The sequence below is a fragment of the Nematostella vectensis genome, chromosome 3 (genome assembly GCF_932526225.1).
Source record: "Nematostella vectensis chromosome 3, jaNemVect1.1, whole genome shotgun sequence".
NCBI lineage: Eukaryota > Metazoa > Cnidaria > Anthozoa > Actiniaria > Edwardsiidae > Nematostella > Nematostella vectensis.
In genome coordinates, this window is record NC_064036.1 from 17197201 (window position 1) to 17221357 (window position 24157).

A 24157-nucleotide genomic window follows, 5' to 3' on the forward strand; every position below is an offset into this window, starting at 1 on the left:
CACCCTCTTTCGCCTGTCTCTTTCTTGGTCTATTTGAAACCAACGCTTTGCGTGACGCCCCTTACAAACCCCATACGTGGTTAAGATACATCGACGATATTTTTGTTGTATGGACTGAGGGTCTAGACAAATTGAACGCTTTTGTAGATTATCTTAACAATCTACATCCCACCATTAAATTTACAAGCTTCCACTCCTAAAACAATGTACCTTTTCTTGACGTTAATGTCTCCCTTGTTTATAGTAAAATCGAAACTGACCTCTACTCCAAACCTACTGACAAACACCAACACCTTTTTTTTTTTCATCTTGACATTCTCATCACACCAAAAAGGCCATCCCCTATAGCCTCGCCCTCCGTATTCGCCGCATTTGTTCTACAGAAGAAAGCTTTACTAACCGCTGCAATTAACTCACCAACTACCTTCTCAAGCGTGGCTATAAACCCGCTTTTCTCAAGAGACAAATCCTACGCGTTGCTAACATTTCCCGCATTGACGCCCTACGCCCTAATAACAATAATAACAACCACAAAAACTCCCGTCGCATCCCCTTTGTCACTACCTATAACCCTACACTACCTAACATCAACAACATAATCCGTAGAAACTACAACCTTTTACTCTCGTCTAAGCGATGCCATAAGGTTTTCACTGAGCCCCCTCTTGTCGCCTTTCGCCGCTCACCTAACTTTCGCGACATCCTCGTTAAAGCCAAGCTACCTTCCAACCGCTCTCCCACCAACCAACCTCCCGATGCTTTCCGTTGCAGAAAAAACTGCCTAACCTGCCCCTATATTAGAACCGATGGCGTTACAAGCTACACATTTTTCTCAACAGGTGAAACACGACCTATAACCTCCCACATAACCTGCAATACTAAAAACGTGATTTATATGATTCAATGTAACCGCTGTAACCTATATTGGGGATACTAAACGCAAATCAAAAGAACGCTTTAATGACCACCGCAGAACTGTAGACTCCCAATCTCGATCCATACCAACCCACGCCGCTGAACACTTCCTAAAACCTAACCACTCCGCTTCTGACATAGAGCTCATACCTATTGAAAAAATAAGAAATAACCGCGACTCCATCCGCAAAGCAAGAGAAGCCACATTGATAGCTCGCGCTGGCACTCTTGAACCCGGTGGCCTCAACCGGCGTGAAGAAACCTTTTAGCTACTTAGTAATCCACAACACCCTATTTACCATCTTCCATAAGTCACTCCTTACTCAATTACTATTTTTACCTTTTGTTAGTTAATCATCAATGAACTTTGTACATATACCAGCTGTAACATGCCATTGTAACTCATTTATAACCTGAAGAAGGCAGGTATTGGCCTGCCGAAATATCGTTCTAAAAACATAAATCTGCGTTGTTGTCGACTTTTTTCTTTTAAAGGTTTATAATACAGTTAATTGTTATACACTAAAGTGTGATTTACCCGTTCATGGACAACAAAATAAGATAAATGTGGACTTTAAAAGCACACTAGCATACACACATTGGCACCAGTCGGGCCAAGACGGGACGCTAGCACAGTCTATTACCCGTGCAGTTCGGCAACCATGGACAGCTGTTTCGTCCTTATTAGGACTCGTCAGCATGGCATAGCCGGCTTGCCTCAGTTAAACTTCATCGGCATATCTTTGACTGCGCACCCCCCCTGATATCTGACTGCGCACCCCCTGATATCGATGAGTGCGCACCCCCTGATATCTATGACTGCGCACCCCCTGATATCGATGACCATATAACACATTTTCCTTTATAGGTATAACAGTATTTGAGATTATTATAACGTATTATTGTATTTGAGATGCTTGGCTTGGGAGGTAGGAGGCGAAAAGGAAAGGTATTGTAAACAGCGATAACGCTAGATAACATATTGGGTTTGTTGCGCTTAAGTTGTTTGGGTATAAGATATTTCTACTTTGGTATTTTATTTCCAGACAGATTTTGAATAGATGGGACACACTTTTTAACACTCCAAGGGCGACACACTCTGAGGCCATTTAACCATTTACTTATGACAAAAGGCTTTTTCAAAACGTCGCATAGCACACCCCATGTCAAGTGGAGAAAGCATACACTGCAATCAAGTCCAGTTGGGCTTATTTTACAAATTATGTTTATCAAGCTTTCTTATGCTTATCATTTCAGGACCAGGTACCTTGTCTTCCCTTTCCCTCCCCCTCTCATGATCATCATCGTTCTCGTCGTCTTCCGCGATTTCACAAAGCGTGCAGCACGTGTAAATAAACGCGCGTCCGACCAGCTCGCGATAGCCGCGATTAAACGCCAGAAACAGACACGGACTGATAGCACTATTACAATGCGCGAGAAAAAACCGCCAGAATCTAAGCCCGCAAGGAACATTGTCGTACGCGATCTGCGCCGCGAAGTACGTGACCCAGCAGATGACGAAAGTGACGGATGCACACACGAGCATCACGAGGATGGAATTGCGTGCCGCGCGGAATCTAGCCTCGCGCGTGGGATCATCTATGCAGCGCGCATCAACAGTTTCCTTCCTGCGCAGATAACAGAATACAACTATGTAGAACACGACCATGGTAACAAGCGGTAGAGCATAGCAGGTGACGAGCAAGAACGTGTAGTAGGTGTCCCTCGCGTCCTCGCTGTTGAATGCCTTGATCAGTCTAACCCCGCAGTTGAACTTGCCCTTGGAGTGTTCTTCGATCTGTAGTGCGTACAGTGTAGGGATTCGAGCCGCAATTGCTACCACCCACATGAAGGCGATAAGATAATTCAGCCTACGCTCGAGGACATTCCCCGTGGGGTACACTATGCTGAGATAACGGTCTATACTCAGAATCATTAATGAGAGTATAGAGACCAGTATACACACGTGGTGGATGACCGGCACCATCTTACACAATGCCAGTCCCGCAGTCCCGCCAACCAGCCATTCCGACCCGCGGGTCACCATGATCATCATCCGGGGCATGTAGACTATAGTAAGGAGGAGGTTGGCGATGCAGACATTGGCGACGAGGTGATTGACAGTCTTGCGTATGATGGTGTCCTTGAGGGCAGAGTGAGTGACTAGACTGTTACAGACAACCGAGATAAGGAAGATGAGGATATAGCCCCATAGTCTCCCCGTGCGAGTCTCAGCCGTGTCGTGCACGAAGCAGCTATCGCTCGCGTTAGGCCTGGTGCTCAGCGGTGATATGGAGGTTGTGTTCAATGGCGGCATTTCTGTGGGTTGAGAGTTTGCTTGAATTAATTCTCGGCTCATAGTAAATAGACTATTAAAAACCAGTCATTGGAGACAGTCGCAGTCGAATTCACATGATGTGGTCACGGTGTCACACTTCAGTTATCCACAAACAAAACATACCAAAATACAATAAAAATAGTGTCTATCACGATAGTCACGATAACGATACAGGCACGATCACGATATAGTCACAGTCACGATACAGTCACGGTCACGATACAGTCACAGTCACGATACAGTCACGGTCACAATATAGTCACGGTCACAATATAGTCACGGTCACGATGCAGTCACGGTCACAATTTAGTCACGGTCACGATACAGTCAAGGTCACGATACAGTCACGATCACAATATAGTCACGGTCACAATATAGTCACGGTCACGATGCAGTCACGGTCACAATTTAGTCACGGTCACGATACAGCCACGGTCACGGTACAGTCACGGTTACGATGCAGTCACTATCACGATATAGTCACGGTCACGATATAGTCACGATCACGATATAGTCACTATCACGATGTAGTCACTATCACGATATAGCCACAGTCACGATGACAATACAGTTATAATCACGATACAGTCACGATCACGGTATAGTCACTATCACGATATAGTCACGATTACGATATAGTCACGATCACGATATAGTAACGGTCACGATATAGCCACGGACACGATATTGTCACGGTCAGGATATAGTCACGGTCACGATATAGTCATTGTAACGATACAATCACGGTCACGATGCAGTCACGGTCACGATATAGTCATGGTCACAATATGGCCATGGTCACGATACAGTCACGGTTACAATATAGCCACGGTCACGATACAGTCACGGTCACAATTATAGTCACGGTCACGATACAGTCACGGTTACAATATAGCCACGGTCACGATACAGTCACGGTCACAATTATAGTCACGGTCACGGAAGAGTCACGGTTGCGACATAGTCACGGATACGAGACACGATACGATATAGCCACGATAACAGTACACATTCACGGTCGTGATACAGTCACGATCACTATAGTCACGATACAGTCACGGTCACGATGCAGTCACGATAACAATACGCAGTCACAGTCGTGATAAATTCACGGAAACGATAGAGTCACGATACAATCAAGGTTACGATACAGGCACGATAGAATCAAGGTTACGATACAGGCACGGCCCAATACAGTCACGGTTACGATGCAGTTACGGTCACGATACAGTCACTGTCACGATGCAGTTACGGTCACGATACAGTCACGGTCACGATACAGTCACGGTCACGATACAGTCACGGTTACGATGCAGTTACGGTCACGATACAGTCACTGTCACGATGCAGTTACGGTCACGATACAGTCACGGTCACGATGCAGTTACGGTCACGATACAGTCACGGTCACGATGCAGTCACGGTCACGATACAGTCACGGTCACGATACAGTCACGGTCACGATGCAGTTACGGTCACGATACAGTCACGGTCACGATACAGGAACGATCAGGATCAGGCACGGTCATGATTGTCACAATACAGACATGCGTATCCATTTCCCTGACCTTGAACGCGTCTCTTCTCCTATCACAAAGCTGCTTCGTCAATGGCCGCCATTTCTGTTACAACAACCAAACGCAAATGTACTCTTTTTTCATCAAAGTTCAATAATTCTCTAAGGGTATGGGTCCGCAAAGATAACACGAATCAAGACAAAATTTGTGAAGCTACATCCTTGCCGGGGGCAGCTGGTCAAACGAGTCCGCACGGAAAACGTCATGAAATGTCAGTTTTCTCTACTACGATTCGCTGTGTTTCCCATCGTAAAGTGATGTATATTTATTGTTACAATTTCCTGAAAGCTTTCACTAACAATTGGGTCAAACCAAATAAAATTGATCCTACTGACTATTCTATCGCTGGATCCAATATTCTTTTGCTCAGTCTGAAGCTAGGTTTTAATAAATAAATAACTTTAAATAAATTTACTTAAATATATTTTTACTCTATTTATTATTTTTTGGCCTGGGGTGAAGGTCTGTTTGGGTTACAAATAGATATACTGCTCCAATTAAAAGTACATAATTCATTGCATAAAATTTCAGACATAATCAGCTAAACTTCTTTTGGACAAACATTATGTTTACTTGCCCCAGGGTAGGAAAAAATCCAGTAATTAAAATTATTGATCAGCGCCTTCTTTTACAGAAATTTTTAGGGAAAAACGGGGGCAATTTTTCTGTTTATCAAAATGGAAGCTATATGTTCTAACAAGAAGGTAACATTATGAAAAAAGAATAATACCACGTTCTATATATTGAAAATTACTTACTTTTGATTGATGGAAGAAGCGAATCTTGGTCAAAACTTGCGCAACACACTAAACTCCCAATTGACTGCCAGCATTTTAAAAGCCTTGGAGGAAATATCGCAATTTCCTCAGCTCAAAACAACTGAGTGACATTCTGTCTAACCATGTCTGATATCTAGCTAGATAATAAGATTCCCACGTAATTAAATTTTGGACCTAGGAAATGTATCAAGGGGTTTGTTACATATCAGTATGTATATATAATGAGAATCCATGCTATATTCAAAGTGTAGGAGTGTAATAATCGAATTATTCCAGAGAAAACTATAGTCTAAAATAAACTGGTACTGCTCTATAGTCCTTTTGTCAATCCCGTAGAGATTTGGGGGAAATCGAAGATTGTTAAATTGACTTATAAGTTTAACTGCAATAATGGGATGATAAGAAACTCATAACCATTTAATATCTGATGGGAATGGGATTTTGTATGTGAATTTAGGCAAGAAATGTTTTATTTTTTCACAAGATATTTTTGCTTGCTCGATATTTTTTGTGAAATTAGAAAACGAGCGACGCTTTGCATTTAACTGTGACAATAAAATGTTTAAATAGCTTCTCTTGTTTATTTTTTGTGCGTTCTCTTAAAATCTCTAGTTTCAGCGATTACCAGACGGGAAGGGGGCATTTTTTCAAAAGCAAATCCCTTGAAGTAAGTTAGTCAATTTTGATTCTTCTTGTTTGGAAATTCCTGAAAATTCAGGATAAACCTCCAAAACATATATTTCAAGAGGGGAGAGGGGGCGACATAACAAACAATGCTAACAGATATTTTGTTCAGGGGGAGGGGGGGGGGGCGACATAACAAACAATACTAACAGATATTTTGTTTCACTGTGCGTTTATTCTATTCTTCAAAACTGCAAAGTGAATCGATCAGTATTACAAGTTCGTTTAATCTTTGATTCCTTTAGTTCCGTTGTCCATGTCTGGGAGGTTTCTGCCGGGAGAAAAAAAGTTAAAAAAGTATTCACAATTTTTTTTTTTCCTGACTTTACATATATTAAGTATACTGCTATGCTTTGTCCTTTTAAAATAAAGATAGCTAGCTACCTTATAGGGCTAATTCGTACGAAGGTTGCTAACTCGCTTTGCGATGTACTTCACAATGCTGATTACTTGTTCTAAAGACAGTAGTCACGTTAGGGGGTTTAACCTCCTCCATTGGGCTGCCTTTTTTTATTCTTTTCAATGTGTCTGTTCGATTCAAAATCGTTACGAATGCAAAATAATGACGAAAGTTTTTGAGTCAACCCCCCCCCACCCTTGGCAAAAAGCTAGATCTACCTCTGTACCGTGACAACCGTATGCGACCACCAGTAGTCTATTTCAAAGCGTGACAAATGGTTTCCATATGTATTACCCGACGGTTTATTGGCGTGCTGCGGGGCACTGCTTGGAGGCGTAGGCTTGGTGTACGGCGAGATGCACTTTAAGGCATCGTCTTTGGATGGACAAGACACCCGCACCGGCCCTGTCTACGGCGCCATGATGGTTATGCATGTCTACCGACAGGCGGATCAGGTCGTTGAGCATGTCTTGGAGAGAAAAATCCATCATCACATTTATCGATATAATACAGACAGTGACGACATCCCATGTATCGATACAATACATTGACGTCATCTCATGTATCGATATGATAGAGACAGTGACGTCATCTCATGTATCGATACAATACAGAAAGTGACGTCATCACATGTAACGATACAATACAGTGACGTCATCTCATGTATATATCGATATAATACAGACATTGACGTCATCTCATGTATCGATACAATACAGTGACGTCATCTCATGTATATATCGATATAATACAGACAGTGACGTCATCTCATGTATCGATATAATACAGACAGTGGACGTCATCACATGTATCGATTTAAGACACGCCAGAACCAAGAGCACACTAGTGATGGTTATCGTGGCTAGACGTTCCTGGCTTCAATTCCTTGCTTTTTATCATCATTTGTTCATTTATTCATCATTTTTATTATAACTAAATATTATGTTTTCAGCGGTTCTTACCAAAGTATACATTCTTCGTGATTCCTGTGGATTTAATCATCTGTTTCACAAACTGCATTGTCTCTTTGACCGTCTCAACACCCATTTTCACAAACGGACCTGCAATATATCGAAGCCATCCCATTAAAAAAATACTCGATGACAGACTTTTATTTCTCTCCTTTCCCATTTTAGCTATTGAGAACGAGTCTGTTCTTATCTAGAGAGGAACCGAGCTAGACAAAGCTAGAGCGTAACATATGGCAAGTTCGAGGATCCAACTCGTTATTATTCTATTTGAAACGCAAAGACCGCTGGGTCTCCGGGCATGAATGTATGTTACAGGTTGTCTTGATTATAGCGGGACAAGTTCTTGACAAGCTTTTTCTGTTATTTGTATTGGCAAACCACGGAAAATGCTTGACCAGGTCAGAGCTGTAGGAGACCTCGAAATATAAAAAGGTACCCTACTGTTGGTTTCCTCCTAATTTTCTAAATAATTGTGCCGGACCTTTTGCCCTCAGTGCCCCACCCCTTACTACGGCCCTCAAGGTGTATGACTTCATAAGTTACAGTTTGTTTGGACAAGACGCTGGTAGTGGCATAAGTGTCGGGTTATTATCATTGCGTGACCGATGTGTGACCAAATGAAAACACTCATTATGAGCATTGTTCTGATGTTGCGTGACAAAGTGCGTGACAGGTAGGGGTAGGACTTACCGTCCAGTAGACCGTCGCTGACTCTGTACTCATTGAAGTAACGCATGAAGTAAGCCGAGGCTGCCTTCGCGTGATGCTCTTCCATCGATCGCTTCACGACTGATTTCAGTTCCTTGTGGCCCATGTCTCCAACGTCGTCGAACAATCCTGTTAAAGGGAATGAAAGAAATGAATATATAAATCGTTTCTAATTTGGATAAAGTAAAAAGCAAAATAAGAGTGGGTGAGATTCAAGTTAAACTATTAAAAAGGCGCTCAAACGGATTTCGTATGTGCAACTTGAACGGGAGATTTTTAGCTTTAAACAGAATCCCACTTCTGACACCATGTCTATTTTATGCACTAGACTGAGTTATTCGGAGGGCTGTACCCGTTGTACACAAGTCACGAGTCTCTCGACTAGCACATGCTACAAGCATTGATAAGCATAATGAAAACTAGGTCGCGAAGGTCACGCAATATATACTGGTAGTGCCACACGAGTTATCTGAAAAAGGATCTGCGACAAAAAAGGCGCGCGTCTGGTCTACTCCTAAAATAACAGTGCAACAGTGTAACTATTGCTATTATTAGTGCTATGGTCACTTTGCCATGATGCATTGGGATAAATGGCGTACCTTTGGACGCAGCATGCATTGCGAGCAGTGAAATGCGACGGTTGATGGCGATGAAATATTCGCCGACCACGTGCTTGGCTTGGTGAATATCATCTTTTTGGGTGGCTTGGTGAACTCGCTGCATCATTTCTGTTCAAGGCATGATAAAAAGGGATTTAAAAAGTTTGGTAAAAAGGACAAAAGGGAGGGTGGAGTAAATGATATCAATGGAAGGGTGGGGTGAATAGTGTTACTACTACGGGGGCGGTAGGAACAGCGTTTGTTAAGCTAAATTCTGATAATAAACCACGAAATTCCTGAGCAACAACCTCTTGGAGCACGAGCTGTCCCCGAAGCGCTAGCCGAAACGTGCCCGACTCATTTTGTTCGGGATTCTGCTTCAAACGAAGTATCGTTTGAAGCAGAATCGCAAAGCGTAAACTTGCAGGATTTCTTTTTACTGCGTTTTCTTCACTGTCGGCCATTAAATCTGGACAATAACGTTTAAGACAACCACAGGTTTACCGCGCACTCGCTTAAGGCTGTTTAGACCATTTTGAAAAATGACAGCAATTGGTTGTTATATATCATATGAAAGTTTTACCCCCAAGTCTTGTAAACAGTCTTAAACTTACCGACATGGTCTTTAATCATGAGCTTGACGAGCTCGCGTCCGGGCTTGGACAGCTGAATCAGCTGCGATAGTGACACAACACTCTTTTAGCACAAACTAACAAACGAGCCTCCTCCGCACGCATCTATAGTGTTTTCTTTTCTTTTTTTTATTTACTTTTTAAGTATTTTTATGAATTTGGCTACTGGTGAGTTTTTTTTTTACTTTTTAAGTATTTTTATGAATTTGGCTTCCTGTGGTGAGTTTTTTTTTTTTTTTTTTACTTTTGAAGTATTTTCTTATGAATTGGGCTTGGGTGAGTCGAACCGGAACCGAGGAGGCCTTTTTTATCCCGCCACAGGAAGCCCGAATTCGAGAAAAGCCCTTTTGCCAATAAAAGGCCTAAAACATTGGAGACCCCAGCGGTGGAGGCTACTTACAAACATGCTTTTTTTTGCATATGATAAAAAAATGCTTACCGCTTTACGGACTTCTAAGAGCTGAAACGAAAGTTTGAAAAACAGGGTAAGAATATTTAAACTTAACACAAAAACATTGAATTCAACTGTACCTTTTCGACGAATTTCTCGCCAGGCTCTCTGTACTTAACTATAAACGAAAGAACGCAAGTGAAGGTCACGTAATACATAAGCAATTACAAAATCTACCACTAAAGCTTTCGAAAGCCTAACATGGCTTATTTCAAAGGGACAGCGTCATGGTACTGCGCATGTCTGGAGGCAGTGTTTATTGGAGGCTTTAATTGTCTACAAACAGTTGAACTTTAAAATGTCAATGCCTTGTTAAAATAATATGCTATATCTTATTGAAAACTATGTTTATTGACAGTTTGTGGTCATTTCCTTTGAATTTAAGTCTCCCACGTACCAAAGGCTTATAAGTCAATATTAGAATTTGACTAAAAGTCATTGTGTCCGGGCCGGATAGCTATTGCAGAGCTCTTACCATGACACTGCCCCTTAAAGTATAAGATAATTTTATTGTACGATGAACTAAACTGATTCAAGCAGTAAAAGCTCGTAACTGAAATCAAATTCTCATTTGCATTACTTATTTATGTTAGTAAGTAACTTTCATTTCGGACCAACAAGAGTCGAAAAGATCTGCCTTGAAATGTATCGCTGAATGATCATAGAACACTAATCCGCTATAATATTTCTAAAAATAATAATAAACTTACGATCAGGGTGCTCATCTGCTTTTACAGTCTTTACTGAATTATGAAGCAGCCGTAAAAATCGTCCAAACCAGTTAACACCTGGTCCGCTAGAAGGGTGTGGTCCGGGTCCATGAGAAGGGTGTGGTCCCGGTCCATGAGAAGGGTGTGGTCCCGGTCCATGAGAAGGGTGTGGTCCCGGTCCATCAGTAGGGTACGGCCCTGGTCCGTCAGTCCAAGGTTCCCAAGTCGAGGGTGCGCCAGTCATAGGCTCCCAAGTCGAGGGTGCGCCAGTCATAGGCTCCCAAGTCGAGGGTTCGCCAGTAGTGAAAGGATCGTCTATAAGAAAGAATGTTATATGCTCGAATTAGAATTAACCTCCATGGCTATAAACAATTCTGCCTTAAATTGAACAGCTTACTAATATACTTTGAAATGAAATTTATAACTAATCTACGAGCTTAAAATTTTGTTCATTATTAGTGCTTCCCCGGGTGAAATTTCGTTCATACGAAGTCATTGACTTAAATATTTCGTTTGAGATACGTGCGGCCTCGTGAGCCATAGAGTTCATAGCTAGGGTCTCCTAGTCACCGAATAGTCTCTCGGAGAGCATGCCAGAATCAGAAAAAGCATTGCAAGTAATCTTCTTGAAAATTCTCTTACAAGCGTGAAAAAAAATTAAACTCACTTGGAGTTGTTGGTAAAATTTAACCTAATTTAATCAAATGCGGGTTCGGGATTTTGCAACCTGCTATTGACTCCTCCTGCTCTTTAGGTAAAATCAAAAACTACTAAGGCAAAAAAAGCGTGAGATAAATAGATTTGATTCTTTCCATAAATTGTGCATACCTTTGACATCAATAGACTTGGCTGCTGCGAGGCCAAGAAGCATAGAAAACACAAGAATCTTCATCATAGTAACGCGAATGCAGAGTCTCTACTGAGAGTGCAGCGAGATAGTTGTACCCATGCAGGGCTCATTACTTAAAAATACAAAGCTCTATTCAAACGTTCATTTGTTGTAAAGACAAAAGGGCTTACTTTTTTAAAAGCATTGACAAGTATTTATGTGTAAATCAAACCAAGAAGGGATGTTTTTTTAATGCCTTTGGCTGTCCAATGATGTCAATCGCCAGAGGAATGTCATGCCATTATTTCGTTTGTGCTGGGGAATTAAATATTTTAGACGTGTTATTATAAAGAGGACATTTTGTCTTCTTAGCTGCCAGACAAAATTTTCATAATTCATTCCTCTCCCACGCCCTTTTGTTAAAGAGACTTTTTCATTGCTGGATTATGCAACGCTTTTGTCCTGCTGTTGTTGAAGTTAGCGCATTATAAAACAACGAGACAAGTATATCGAGCGCTTGGTCAAGGGTAAATGTGTTATTCGAAGAAAAAGTCGACAAAAAGTTGCTTTAAAAAACATACTTCGGCAGTTCATTGCCTGCCTTCTCTAAGTTGCGTTTTACACTGTAACACTCTAATGAGTGTTACAGTGTAAAACGCAACTTAGAGAAGGCAGGCAATGGACTGCCGAAGTATGTTTTTTAAAGCAACTTTTTGTCGACTTTTTCATTATAAATTATTAACTATCTATTTTTTGCTAGTTAATCATTAAAATGATTTACTAGCAAAGGATAATGATATAAATGATATAAATTAAGAAAAATAGTGGATATTGATAAACAGGAGGTGTTGATAAAACAGTATCTTATCGTGCTTATGGACACCTTTATTACCTTTAGGGTATAAGATATTGCTTTTTCATGTAACCCATAATGCACTGCGAGTTGCGCATGCTTATATATAAAACATTTTTTTGAATCAACGGGGAGTATTTTTTTTTCCGGCGTTTCGGCAATGCTGCCTTCATCAGGATACGGGTTGCGCATGGATTCGCATGGTTCTGCAAGGTATTTTGAACTACAGGTATTTAATCCAACAATGAGCTGATAAGAAACAATGCGTTATGTAACCCCGTTATTGTTGCTCAACTGCTAAATGCCCGATCCCCTCAACTGCCAAATGCCCGATTCCCTCAACTGCTATATGCCGGATTCCCTCAACTGCTAAATGCCCGGTTCCCTCAACTGCTAAATGCCCGATTCCCTCAACTGCTAAATGCCCGATTCCCTCAACTGCTAAATGCCCGATTTCCTCAACTGCTAAATGCCCGATTCCCTCAACTGCTAAATGCCCGATTCCCTCAACTGCTAAATGCCCGATTCCCTCAACTGCTAAATGCCCGATTCCCTCAACTGCTAAATGCCCGATTCCCTCAACTGCTAAATGCCCGATTCCCTTAGAATTGATATTGCATTGATAAGCGTTTCTTTCTTTGTTTTGAAATATATTAGTGACTGGAATAAAAAGATATAAGGGTCGATTTTTCACACTAAGCTCATTTTCTTCATAACTTACCAACAACAAGCTCCCTCGTCAGCTCACTCCCCCCCCCCCCCCCCCAAAGAAAAGGTAAAATTCGTAAACAGTGAACTGGTGAATAAAGCCGGTACTCGAGTGGGGGGGAGGGGGGGGGGGTGCGGGGATATGGAAACCAAGACAATTAAGATATAAGGCGAACAACATTTTGGAATCGATGATAATTCATATAAAGAGGGGCCGATGAGCACATCCCTCCCCCCCTCCACCGGGAAATTTTGACATCTCATCGACATCTGAAGAGTAAAACTTAATTCTGTGCTTAGTCTCTGCGATCCTTCGCACAGAAAATGTTTATATTGTATATTCTACATAAACAACACACAAGGTGTGAGGAGTGACGCGTACCAGTTTATTGGAGACGATATTACAAGTATAGATGTAATGTAAAATATACAAACATGTTCATGTATCAACTAGCAGAAGACTGGGGAAAAACAACCCCGGAAACAACGCCGCATTATGCAAACTGGTAAGGTCAAGTGAAAGACGAATGTAATTAGCTAAATATATAGGCATGACTGAACCTCTAGGGAACGCGCAAGGCGCGAATTCCGAATGCCCAACATAAACACATTTCTCTTTCACCATATATTCCACATTATGCCCTTATAATGCGTACTTCCTTGCGCCTGCGCAGATTGCCACGTTTTAAAGAAACCATTGTTATGCAAATTAACATGGTACAAAACCCCGAGTACAGCAAGATCATGCCTCTTCTTCTTTCGTGCTTGCGCACAAAGGTAAGCCCACGTTGGGCTTGATTTGGGTTTTCTTGAAATCTTGTCTTTGTACCCTATATTCAATACCCCATTTGTTTCTGTTTTATACATTTTTTTTACAGCGAATCTTCAGAATTATGACCAATAAGTCCTCTTCGAGTGTTGATGAAGAAATGAATGAAGACTCTCTGTTGAGGGATGACGCCGCTGGTGCTGAACCTCAGCTTTCACTCTCGGCGCAGAATATGGCCGCCTTGAGAGATAATCTGGGAATAAATACCATTCAGAGCGCGGTTGAGAATTTAACCTCGCTGGTATCTGGCCAAGTTTGTAACAACAAACGAGAAGCCAGTCCCAACTCGTGGAGCGGAGCTGGTTCAGCCCGCAAAAAGTCCCGCGATGAAACTGAGGGTTTTGACCCCTCAACTATCGCCCTCGATTTGCGATAATGGCGACAAAGGCGATTCTGAAGACGAAGAATCTTTCCTACCTCAGTCGATTTTCGACGAAAGTGAATCAAAGGGTCCGGAAGTGGCGAAGACTCTTGCTAGTCGCGTGAATGAGTCGTTTACGTCTAAGCCGCTCGAAGGCAAATTGAAGCCTTTAATGGACAATTATAAATCTCCTGTCAACTGCGAGATGTTGTGTGTTCCTAGAGTTAACTCTATTCTTTGGAACGAACTGCCAAAGCGAGCGCATCAGATCGACTTAGGGCTACAAGAGGCCCAAAAGGCAATCATGAAGACAGCCCAAGTACTGGTTTCAGTTACTGATGATATGATCAATGCGAAGAAAAACAGTCTCTGAAGCCCGGATCTTTTATTGACCCTCTGTCAGATGCTATCACATTTGTGGGTCATGCGAGTTATCTCACTTCTCTTAAGAGGAGAGACCTGCTAAAGCCTGAGCATAGCAAGGATTTTCAATCGCTATGTTAGGCTTCAACGCCAGTTGAATGAGATTTCAAAGGCGAACAAAGTTGCTACAAAAATATCGGCAAGCTCGTCTGTTTCTCAGCGCCACAGATCGCGAGGTGGTTACCGTAACAACAACAACAACAACAACAGGCAGAGGAATTCGTCTTTTTTACCGCACCAGAACCCCAATTCTGCGTGGGGAAAGACGCAGGGAAACCAGAACCAAGACTCGTCGAGACCATACAACAGGAAATACAAAGCGTCAAAAGCGAAGTAAACAATGTGAGTTCAACTTCACATAGTATTTCCCCTGTTGGTAATGTGGCTAACAGGGTTGATCAGTGGTCTAAAATCACCTCTGACAAGTGGGTTCTTGAAACCATACAAGGATACCACCTGGAGTTTGGGCGAACTCCTTGGCAAAAATTTATTCCTGGCCGATTCAATTTATCGGAATCAAAAATTCTGCTAATTAATGCAGAAGTCGTAAAGCTTTTGGAAAAACGAGCTGTTGTCCAGGTGAACCACCGTGAGGATGAATTCTTGTCTTCGATTTTTTTTTTGGTGCCTAAGAAAACGGGTGATCTTAGACCAGTCATCAATCTGACACCTTTAAATGAATGTGTTCAGAACATTCATTTCAAAATGGAAAACTGATCTTTTGGAGCATTTACTGCTCCCTGGGGAGTTTATGGCTTCGATTGATCTGAAGGATGCATATTTTAGCACCCCAATATGTGTACAAGACCGGAAATATTTGCGGTATTGCTGGCGTGACAAAATTTATGAATTCACGTGACTCCCTTTCGGGTATAAATTATCGCCTCGGGTATTTACTAAGGTGCTTAAGCCAGTTTATGCATCGTTACGTTTTCGTCATATTAGAGTAATCTATTATATTGATGACACTTTAGTGATTGGTAAATCAAGTGAGGAGTGTGCACAACATGCGCGTGATGTTTGCCAAACCCTTTCTAATCTTGGCTTTACCGTGAACGAAACTAAATCTCAAATAGTTCCTATGCAACAATCGACGGGCGGCCTGTGGTCTGAGGTCGAATCGGGAAACCACATCAATTATCTAGAGACTTTAGGTGCGTTTTTTGCACTGAAGTGTTTCGCACGTGACGTCACTTGCAAACACATTCAACTAAAGCTTGATAATACCACAGCTGTATCTTATGTCAACAAGATGGGTGACATACGATCTTGCAATCTAGACAATCTGGCAAGGGAAATATGGTTATGGTGCATTGATAGACATATTTGGATATCAGCTGTCCATTTACCCGGACAAAGTAATACAATAGCTGACTACAAATCACGAAATTTCAATATAAATTTGGAGTGGACTTTGCACCAAACCGTCTTTGACTGGTTGTCTCAGACTACTTTCATGCCGGATATCGATTTTTTTGCATCTAGATTAAATACTAAGGTCCCAAGATTTATTTCCTGGTTGCCTGATCCGTGCGCGTTTGCGTGCGATGCTTTCTCATTAGACTGGAGTAATTTCAAACCTTATGCATTTCCTCCTTTCAGTCTCATTCCAAGTGTGCTGACCCACCTACGGACACATCTCGTGCAAACGTTGTTACTAGTAACGCCAGTGTGGCGTATTGAGAATGTCAACCGAAAGACTTAATTCCCCAAGTGGCCGAACCTTCTGAAGCTGCCCCACACGGATCAGCTCCACCCCTTCCGGGACCAACTCCAGCTAGCCGCGTGGACTCTATCAGGGCATGTCTCCTTAGCCGAGCATTTTTTTTTTGGCGCAACCAAGATTATCTGCGAGTCATGGACAAAGGGAACAGGCAAACAATACGATGGTGCCTGGTCTAAATGGGAGAACTGGTGTCGTGAACGGTCACATGATCCTTTTCAGGCATCTGTGAGTACACTGATCAATTTTTTGACGTCTATGTGCGACGATGGCAAAGCTTACAGTACCATAAACACTTATCGCTCAGCGGTGTCAACTACGCTTGAAGCTGTTACGGGGATCAATATTGGTTCGCATCCTTTAGTAACCCGATTTATGAAAGGTGATTTTGTGAAAACTACTCCTAAGCCTCAGCCTAACACTCTTTATCGCTCAAGGAACTGACTCTTAAGACAGTTTCCCTTATCGCGTTAGTTACAGCGTGCCGTTGTCAGTCTATTAATTTACTGGACTTAAATCATATGTCTGTCTCAGATGGTCAGATAGTTTTTGTTATAAATGAGCGTGTTAAGACATCACGTCCTGGGAAGGTGCAGCCCAGGATTACGATTCGTAGTTTTTCAGACAATAGCCGTCTGTGTCCGTGCTTGCATGTAAAGCATTATCTTGACAGGACAAAGTCTATTAGGTACTGTGACAAGTTGTTTATTTCGTATTGTAAACAAACCGTATAAGGGTGTTACCCCTAGCACTATTGCGAGATGGCTCAAGGCTGTACTTAAATGTGCTAACATAGATACTTCTATTTTCAAGGCCCATAGTCACCGTAGTGCTGTAACATCTGAGGCCTTTTTCAAGGGTGCATCGGTAGCTGATATCATGAAATTGGCTGATTGGTCAGTGCACATTTAATAAGTATTGCAATAAGCCTATTGCCCCCTCTGACACGTCGGTCAGTATGCTAGCCTTGTCCTAGCCCTTTACGCCTATTCAATAATGAGGTGTATGTTTTTTCTGTGTGTTTATTTGACATCTCTCTTTGAAATCGCATTATAAGGGCATAATGTGGAGTATGGTGAAAGAGAATTTTAAATTAGACAAGAGGTAGACTTACCTTGAAGAATAATTGTAATTCTCTGAGCCATACGGAACATTATGACCTTATTAGGTACCCACCTTTTTCATTTGCGCCACTAAGTCTAGCTGTCTGTGGCCCACCCTTCATTTGAAGAAGAAGAGGCATGGTCTTACGCGGGGTTTTATACCATGTTAATTTGCATAACAATGGTTTCTTTAAAACGTGGCAATCTGCGCATGCGCAAGGAAGTACGCATTATAAGGTCATAATGTTCCGTATGGCTCAGAGAATTACAATTATCCTTCAAGGTAAGTCTACCTCTTGTCTAATTTAAAAATTTTGCCGGTTCACCCCACATAATAAAAAAAGTACAAACCCGATTACAGTGAATGAAGTCGCTACCAGATAGACAGATTATGCCTTACGTTTATCATGTGCCGTGATTTCCATTCGAAGCTAACACTATAAATGAAATCAAATGTATCGGAATTAGACAAGCAAATTGTAAACAATAAACACAAAACCGCATATTTTGGAATTCAAAAACGCAGCTCAAGACAACTTTTATTTGCGGTACAGCGAAAACTAACTTAAAGATAGAGTATGACGAGTACACTCTTTTATTTATAAACACCTCTAGTTTTTAGTTAGGGCTAGGCCGCTCTTATTTTTGGAGAATTTTTAAGGCTGAATATGTTTTTAACGATGTTCTTAAATTTTAGTGTACTTATTAGAAAAATATAATACCCAATGAATTATTAAGGAATATGATCATTAGCAATAATAAGGGTGTTATTATGAGCCCAATTTTGAAGCTGCATTTTAGAACGCATCAGGACTAAAAAAAGGAATATATATTTTTTGATCATCTCTTAGCATGTTCTTTTTAAAAAAAGGTTCTTTTAAAAGTAAGACATGTGTAGACATTCTTATTAGAATAAGAGTGTAGTTCTCTTTAAGATGTACATTTTTATCTTTAATAGAACTGAGCAAGTTTATTTATGTATGTTTATTCGAATCCCCCGCTTTTGTCCCAAAGCTGAGAGGGTTACTATTTATAGACAGTGATGACAATTTTTAGGAATGCCCAGAATGCCCGGCACGACCTCGCAACAGAGCAAAACAACTGCCTGGCGACAGGCAGACAAAAGAAACAATAGATATCAGATGTTGGCCAATGAAAAAACAGAACCATTACGTCGCCCAGGGCCAATCAGCGCGCGAAATAGTGCTAGTAGTTTATTAGTAACGCGCGAAATCGCATAGAAACAAGAGAAGCAAGCTTCGATCATCTTAAAAAATACAGAAATTCGGGATGAATTTTGGAGGCCAGGACAAAAACAAAGCATTAAAATACAGGGATAATCAACGTACACCGTAGAAATTTATTTGTGCACCGGTGTATCAATTTGAGCGACTTGGTAGCTGAATTCGAGTTTGTAATAGAAGGAAGATCTGCCGGAAGAGAAACGCATAAGTTGGTGAATTAAAATATATAAGGTATCTAAATACTAAGAAGTGCAAGGGACGTTCAGGACATTATTTGAAATCGATCGTCATGGATCGACTGGAGCAGCCGAAGGAGTTTGTAAACTCTAATCATTTGGAATGGCGAGATACAAACCCGAAAAGTCCCGCTTCCCCACAATCACCGCCTTCACTGCAAGTACAAGGCAAAAGTCTTACGCTAAATCGCGTTAAACCGATCATCAAGGAACATACCAGTCGGGAACTGTCAAAAAAGAGCCGAAAGCAAAGGCTTTTGATGTCCCAGAAGGGAAATCTAAGTGCACTGAAGCTGAAACGTAGGGAAACATCGCCTGATATACATCAATTGGATACAAGAGTCAAACCTAAACGAGGTAAAGCTCGACCCTCCATTAGAGAGATCTCGATATCGTATTTCACTTACTTCTTTTACCGCAAACCAGAGCTACTCATCTCACCCAAAATATAACTGATTAGTTCTAGGTCTTGAATATTTAAATATTTTTTTAACCGCTTATTTACCTTCAAGTGCAAAGATTGCGTGCTTGCTAGCCGGCATAACACATTTACTACTACACACTAATCGACAACTTCTAGAGCACGCGAACCCGTGTCTACCAGATCAAATTTTCAAAAGGCTTTTAGCTTCGTTGCCAGAATTGTTCGTAAATAAAACATTGTCTTTTTACCCGCTGTCAGACTACTTCGGCTCACTCAAACTTTAAATGAGCATCGATGAGTAACAATCGTTCACCCTACTGAGTTTCTTGTGATTTATTTATAAGTACACGGATTTTTCTCTAAACGAATTGGACACCCTATGTCTATAAATCTATTGTTCAATAATTCAGTACGCGGGTCTCTAATGTATTGCTAATTTCGAATCGCCTTCTTCAGGTCGTACATAGTACAATTATTAGCTGCTTTTTTATTCTTCAATAGTGGCACATGTGTTTGTTCTGAGTACAAACACGCATTGTATTTCGCGTGGAGTAAATCGACGAAGGTAAACCATTCAAATGTTCGCGATTGATACGATTCGCGAACACTGCCATTTTGTTTTTGTTTTATTTCCGTCCTTGTAAATCTTTTACATATTTCTATTTTGGAAGTAAGTAAAGGTGGTCCGCCTTTTTTGTTGGGTCTAGACGTTTTCCTGAGTATGTCTAGGGCTGACTTTTCGGATATGTGGAATTGACATTTGCCGAGACATATCATGATAAAGTGAGTTGCGTGAAAGAGTTTTCTCGAGAACATTGCCACGATATGATTTTGAAATAAACGAAAATGACTCGAGAGAGAGTTATTGAATAATAGCTCAAATCCCATTTTAATTCCAAGCGATTCATAATTGATTCAATGTGTTTTTTCCTTCTGATGTACCAATAATATTACCTATATTTAGTAGCATTTTACTGCAATTCATGAATAACAATTCGAAAAAATGATACATGCCGTAAAGAAGCACTCTTCTTTTTGTTTTAATCTAGAATAAAGCCAAGCGGGGTTTATCAGCTAGTATTGTTTGACATGACTCTCTGTCATGTCAAACACAGGAAATCACAAATTGCTAGCAAACTGCCATGGGATTGGTTTGTGTGTTATGTAAGTGGTTCCAGCACTGTGTGCTGTGTCTATCGCCACCCAAAGCTGACCCTTGTCAATATTGTTTGTATACACTTCTTTATAAGTTACGGGCGTGTCATTATTCAGCAGCAGGAGGGGGGGGGGGGGGGGGGGGCTCTGATTTTTTTAAAAAAGATTCGCAAAAAAATAGGACCCTTCCCCAGCCATAGAGTAAAAAAAATAGGAACCTCCTCAAGCCAAAGGGTAAAAAAGGGACCCCCTATACATAAAAAAATAACACAAATGTATCTGTAAGAAACGCTAGTGTCAACATGAAATTCATGGAAAAAACGTTTGGTTGTCAAATAAATATAGATATTTAGGGGTGATATGTTTACTGAAAACTAAGTTTATAAGTCATGGGCCAAAAGTGGGCATACAACATTCCCTCCTTCCTGAAACACAATGGCAAGTTTTTTCGTTTGAATATGTTCTGATGCTGAAAACATCCATCTTAAAAATTTTCTGAGAAAAAAATATCAGTTTCTTTTTCCAAGGAGGAACCATTCCCAGCCAGCATTGGTTAGGAATTTTTTTCCCTCCCCCCCTGCTAAATAATGACATGTCCCTTAATTAACACAAGTAAGACACTATGAGCTAAGCATTGAAAAATGGCTATCTATCTATTATATTTAAAAAAAACATTTTTTTAACATTATAGAAAAGAAATTCGAACATATTATTATTTTCTGGCAGGGGCTTGTACCTTTGCATAGGAACCTTTCAATTTCGTTTAACGAAACCATGTATTTTGTCTTTTCAGAACCCCTGCCTATGCGGATGAGGGCTCTGCCGCAGTCTTTCTTCCATGAGCCTCACAGTCTGCAGACTAGTTCATTGGGCTCTGGAAGTGCTTTGGCCCCTGCTTTTCCACCGTTGTTTCATAATGCAAATAATACAGGATACGATGTTAGCAATCTTCGGCCAGTCACCCCCCCAGAAGAGAAGATGCAGCCACGCCCTCCAAAAGAGAGAAAAGTAAATTATTCAAATACCCCTAGTGAGGATTTGTTGTCAAGGTTATTTGATCCAGTTTTGGAGGACAAGACCAAGAAATTTGTTGTCAAGAGAGGAAGGTAAATAAATTTGTGCATAATTGCATGAATGTGTGGTTTGTCTAGGGGGGTACAGGTGTAGAAAGGGGAATAGGCTTGCTAAAAGGATCTGACTAACAGCCTTTCTTATTTATGTACCTTATTTCCAGTGGATTAGAGGCTTTGCTATCATGCAAATGATCTAAAATTGTGTATATATTATATATTTTTTCAGACCAAGAAGAGTTCAATCAGACTTATGTCCAAGCATGTTACCAAAGCTGGAGGAAGACCCAACAATGGTAGAAAACATTGCAAATAGACTATTTCCTCAGCTTACTCTTAATAGCAGACTGAAGACTGGGAATTCAGCGAACACACAACTCTCTACAGTATCTGTACAAGATGGAAAAAATTCAATAACATTACCATCTATCAATCTAGAACAGAACTACTCTCAAATGCTTTCAGAAATTGTGGCACACATGTAGGTTAGGGATTTTAGTAGCCATGAGACATACTATAAAAGGTTAGTTTTGTTTAAGTTAGGGGCATAATCATAAGAAAGCCATTTTTTGCTTTCGCATTTGGTCCTGCCAATTAATGAAACATTAGTCAGTGATGTATACAAGGGCAGATGCAGGATTTCTTGAAAAGGGAAGGAGGGAATAATCATACTTTGCAAAGAAGCTGGTCTTCTGAGAACCACTGGATGGTATTGTTATGATTATTTTGTTAATAATTCTTCTTCTCTGTAGTTGTACAATTTTATATAGTTAGAGTTAACCTGTTTAAACAAGTTTATTATTAGAGTTATTGTGTGAAAATGTACAATGGCTTTTGGAAAGTTCAATTAACTGAACCTTCAAAAGGCCCCAGAAAGCCATGACTTGTAAGAGCCCAATGCTGCTTGAAAGGATTTAATTTATTTGAATCTGGTTATAAAGGCACTTTGCTTCTAAGCCTTACTGAAAGGATGGAGAGTGGAAAAAAACCTTATTCAGCATTTGATTAAGTTAGGGACTTCAGTTCACCTAACCCACATTGGGAGGGACTGTAGATAAACACATGTAAAGACAAAACAAATAGGTGATAATGAATTTATTCTTTCAAGCACATTATGAAAAAAATGTTCATGATTGAAAAACAAATCTTGGAACTATAGAGAAATAAAAGCTATGATTATATAATATATTCCAGACATCATTTGCATGGTAAATTACTCTTTCATTTAGTGAAGACATTCACCGGCACATCATGAGATGATACGAAACCCTTTAGAGAAGAAATGTTTATAGTTTTATTTATAAACTGTTGAGCAAGAGAATTTATTTGGTAGTCCATATAACAAAACAACATATGATTCATGCATATGTGACAGGTAAGACCCTGGCTGATAGTGAGTTGTCTACATAATGGAAAAAGATATATTGGATGTAAATATTTTTTTTTTATCTTAAAACAAATAAAAAATAAAATGAAAAAGTTGTCAATCATAATGGGTAGATATGCATGCTAAGAGATCAAGCTGTCAGGTGCCCCTAAATGACTTTCATGTCCCAAGAAAGAAACTGCTGTTGAGCCTTGAGTATGGTAGATAGCCTAGGCCTAGTGTGTGTGTGAGAAAATATCTTGACCAGTAGCAGAGGTTATGCACTAATCATTTAAAACCCCCAACCCCATGGTCCCTTGGGAAGTATGGGGTTAACATGGGTTTAGAGCACTTTTGAACAAGAATATGTCCCGAGGGGTGGGGAATTGACAGTATGTGACTCTAAGACTTGGGGCAAATGAATAACATCACAAATGTACTCTGCAAAAGTGGGGCTTTTCTCTGTTTTGTGCAGCATCTAAGTCTGATCCACCACCCTCCCCCAGGACCATGGGGGTGAGGGTTTCAACTGACTAGTGCATTTAGGAGTGCATAATCAAACTACTGTTTTAGAAAGAAATCGGATAACCTTCATTTACCATACATATAACCTTTTCGGCTTTATGGAGGTCTATATATCCAACCGGGAATTGCCTAAAAACTTCGAAATCTGGATTTTAAAATGTTCCTGTTATATAGAGGTCCCACTAAGACAATTTCAGATTTGCTCATACAAAATTATCTCAGATATACACAACAACGCTCGTGAGCCTGGGCCACTTGTGAAGCGAAATCGACTAGATCAGTACGCGACATTTTTTCCAGGCACCAAGTTGCAGGTTTGAATACTAAATAAATTGTCTTTGATAAGGGCTCATAAATCACTCTCCAAGTCAGAAGCACTTTGAGATCGAGTAGTAGAGTTGAGATTGCACTTGTCTCCTACCTTTCTCCCAACTGTGTACTTTTGCCAAAGTATCAAAGTCATCGGAGGAATCGGAGACACAGATGTCGAAATGCTATTACTAGAAAATTGGGTAATCTGTGGGATATGTTAACAAAAAGAAAC

General features: G+C 40.7%; 3 protein-coding genes and 1 long non-coding RNA gene across 8 annotated transcripts; 1 reads left to right on the forward strand and 3 right to left on the reverse strand.

Moving 5' to 3' along the window:
• Positions 1-1933: 1933 nt before the first annotated feature.
• LOC5514271 (substance-K receptor) lies at positions 1934-5922 on the reverse strand. Its single transcript, XM_001634428.3, has 3 exons — positions 5589-5922; positions 4822-4875; positions 1934-3234 (listed from the first exon to the last, which is right to left on the reverse strand). The coding sequence occupies exon 3, from the start codon at positions 3230-3232 to the stop codon at positions 2129-2131; it is 1104 nt and encodes a 367-aa protein (XP_001634478.1). The 5' UTR covers positions 3233-3234; positions 4822-4875; positions 5589-5922; the 3' UTR covers positions 1934-2128.
• Positions 5923-6448: 526 nt separating this feature from the next.
• On the reverse strand, positions 6449-11765 carry LOC5514273 (splicing factor, proline- and glutamine-rich). Of its 2 annotated transcripts, none has more exons than XM_001634429.2 (10): positions 11593-11765; positions 10765-11079; positions 10135-10172; positions 10043-10063; positions 9586-9646; positions 8972-9100; positions 8355-8501; positions 7656-7754; positions 6988-7162; positions 6449-6564 (listed from the first exon to the last, which is right to left on the reverse strand). In XM_001634429.2, the coding sequence occupies exons 1-9, from the start codon at positions 11657-11659 to the stop codon at positions 6996-6998; spliced, it is 1044 nt and encodes a 347-aa protein (XP_001634479.1). In that variant the 5' UTR covers positions 11660-11765; the 3' UTR covers positions 6449-6564; positions 6988-6995. The 2 variants fall into 2 exon arrangements, with proteins under 2 accessions (XP_001634479.1, XP_048581511.1); XM_048725554.1 differs by lacking the exon at positions 11593-11765 and adding an exon at positions 11432-11453.
• A 2120-nt stretch (positions 11766-13885) lies between these two features.
• LOC5514275 lies at positions 13886-23201 on the forward strand. Of its 4 annotated transcripts, none has more exons than XM_032383863.2 (5): positions 13886-13931; positions 14033-15109; positions 16370-19430; positions 21446-21758; positions 21952-23201. In XM_032383863.2, exons 3-5 carry the CDS (start codon positions 19127-19129, stop codon positions 22205-22207), a joined length of 873 nt encoding a protein of 290 aa, XP_032239754.1. In that variant the 5' UTR covers positions 13886-13931; positions 14033-15109; positions 16370-19126; the 3' UTR covers positions 22208-23201. The 4 variants fall into 4 exon arrangements, with proteins under 4 accessions (XP_032239754.1, XP_032239755.1, XP_032239756.1 ...); XM_032383864.2 differs by having other exon boundaries at positions 13925-15109; positions 16370-16872; positions 17304-19430; XM_032383865.2 differs by having other exon boundaries at positions 13925-15109; positions 16370-16718; positions 17304-19430.
• LOC125561278 lies at positions 20106-24149 on the reverse strand. Its single transcript, XR_007307310.1, has 3 exons — positions 24035-24149; positions 22057-22112; positions 20106-21643 (listed from the first exon to the last, which is right to left on the reverse strand). It is a non-coding gene; the product is annotated as an uncharacterized LOC125561278 (long non-coding RNA).
• Positions 24150-24157: the final 8 nt, after the last annotated feature.

What these genes read in the sequence shown, in the direction of transcription:
- LOC5514275 (XM_032383863.2), top strand. Translation starts at nt 19,127, where the DNA reads ATGGATCGACTGGAGCAGCCGAAGGAGTTTGTAAACTCTAATCATTTG. An exon ending in AAGAGTCAAACCTAAACGAG is followed by an intron (nt 19,431 to 21,445) that starts GTAAAGCTCGAC and finishes TTGTCTTTTCAG; the next exon opens with AACCCCTGCCTATGCGGATG. An exon ending in TTTGTTGTCAAGAGAGGAAG is followed by an intron (nt 21,759 to 21,951) that starts GTAAATAAATTT and finishes ATATTTTTTCAG; the next exon opens with ACCAAGAAGAGTTCAATCAG.
- LOC5514273 (XM_001634429.2), bottom strand. Translation starts at nt 11,659, where the DNA reads ATGATGAAGATTCTTGTGTTTTCTATGCTTCTTGGCCTCGCAGCAGCC. An exon ending in GCGAGAAATTCGTCGAAAAG is followed by an intron (nt 10,064 to 10,134) that starts GTACAGTTGAAT and finishes CTTTCGTTTCAG; the next exon opens with CTCTTAGAAGTCCGTAAAGC. An exon ending in TCTTAGAAGTCCGTAAAGCG is followed by an intron (nt 9,647 to 10,042) that starts GTAAGCATTTTT and finishes TCACTATCGCAG; the next exon opens with CTGATTCAGCTGTCCAAGCC.
- LOC5514271 (XM_001634428.3), bottom strand. Translation starts at nt 3,232, where the DNA reads ATGCCGCCATTGAACACAACCTCCATATCACCGCTGAGCACCAGGCCT.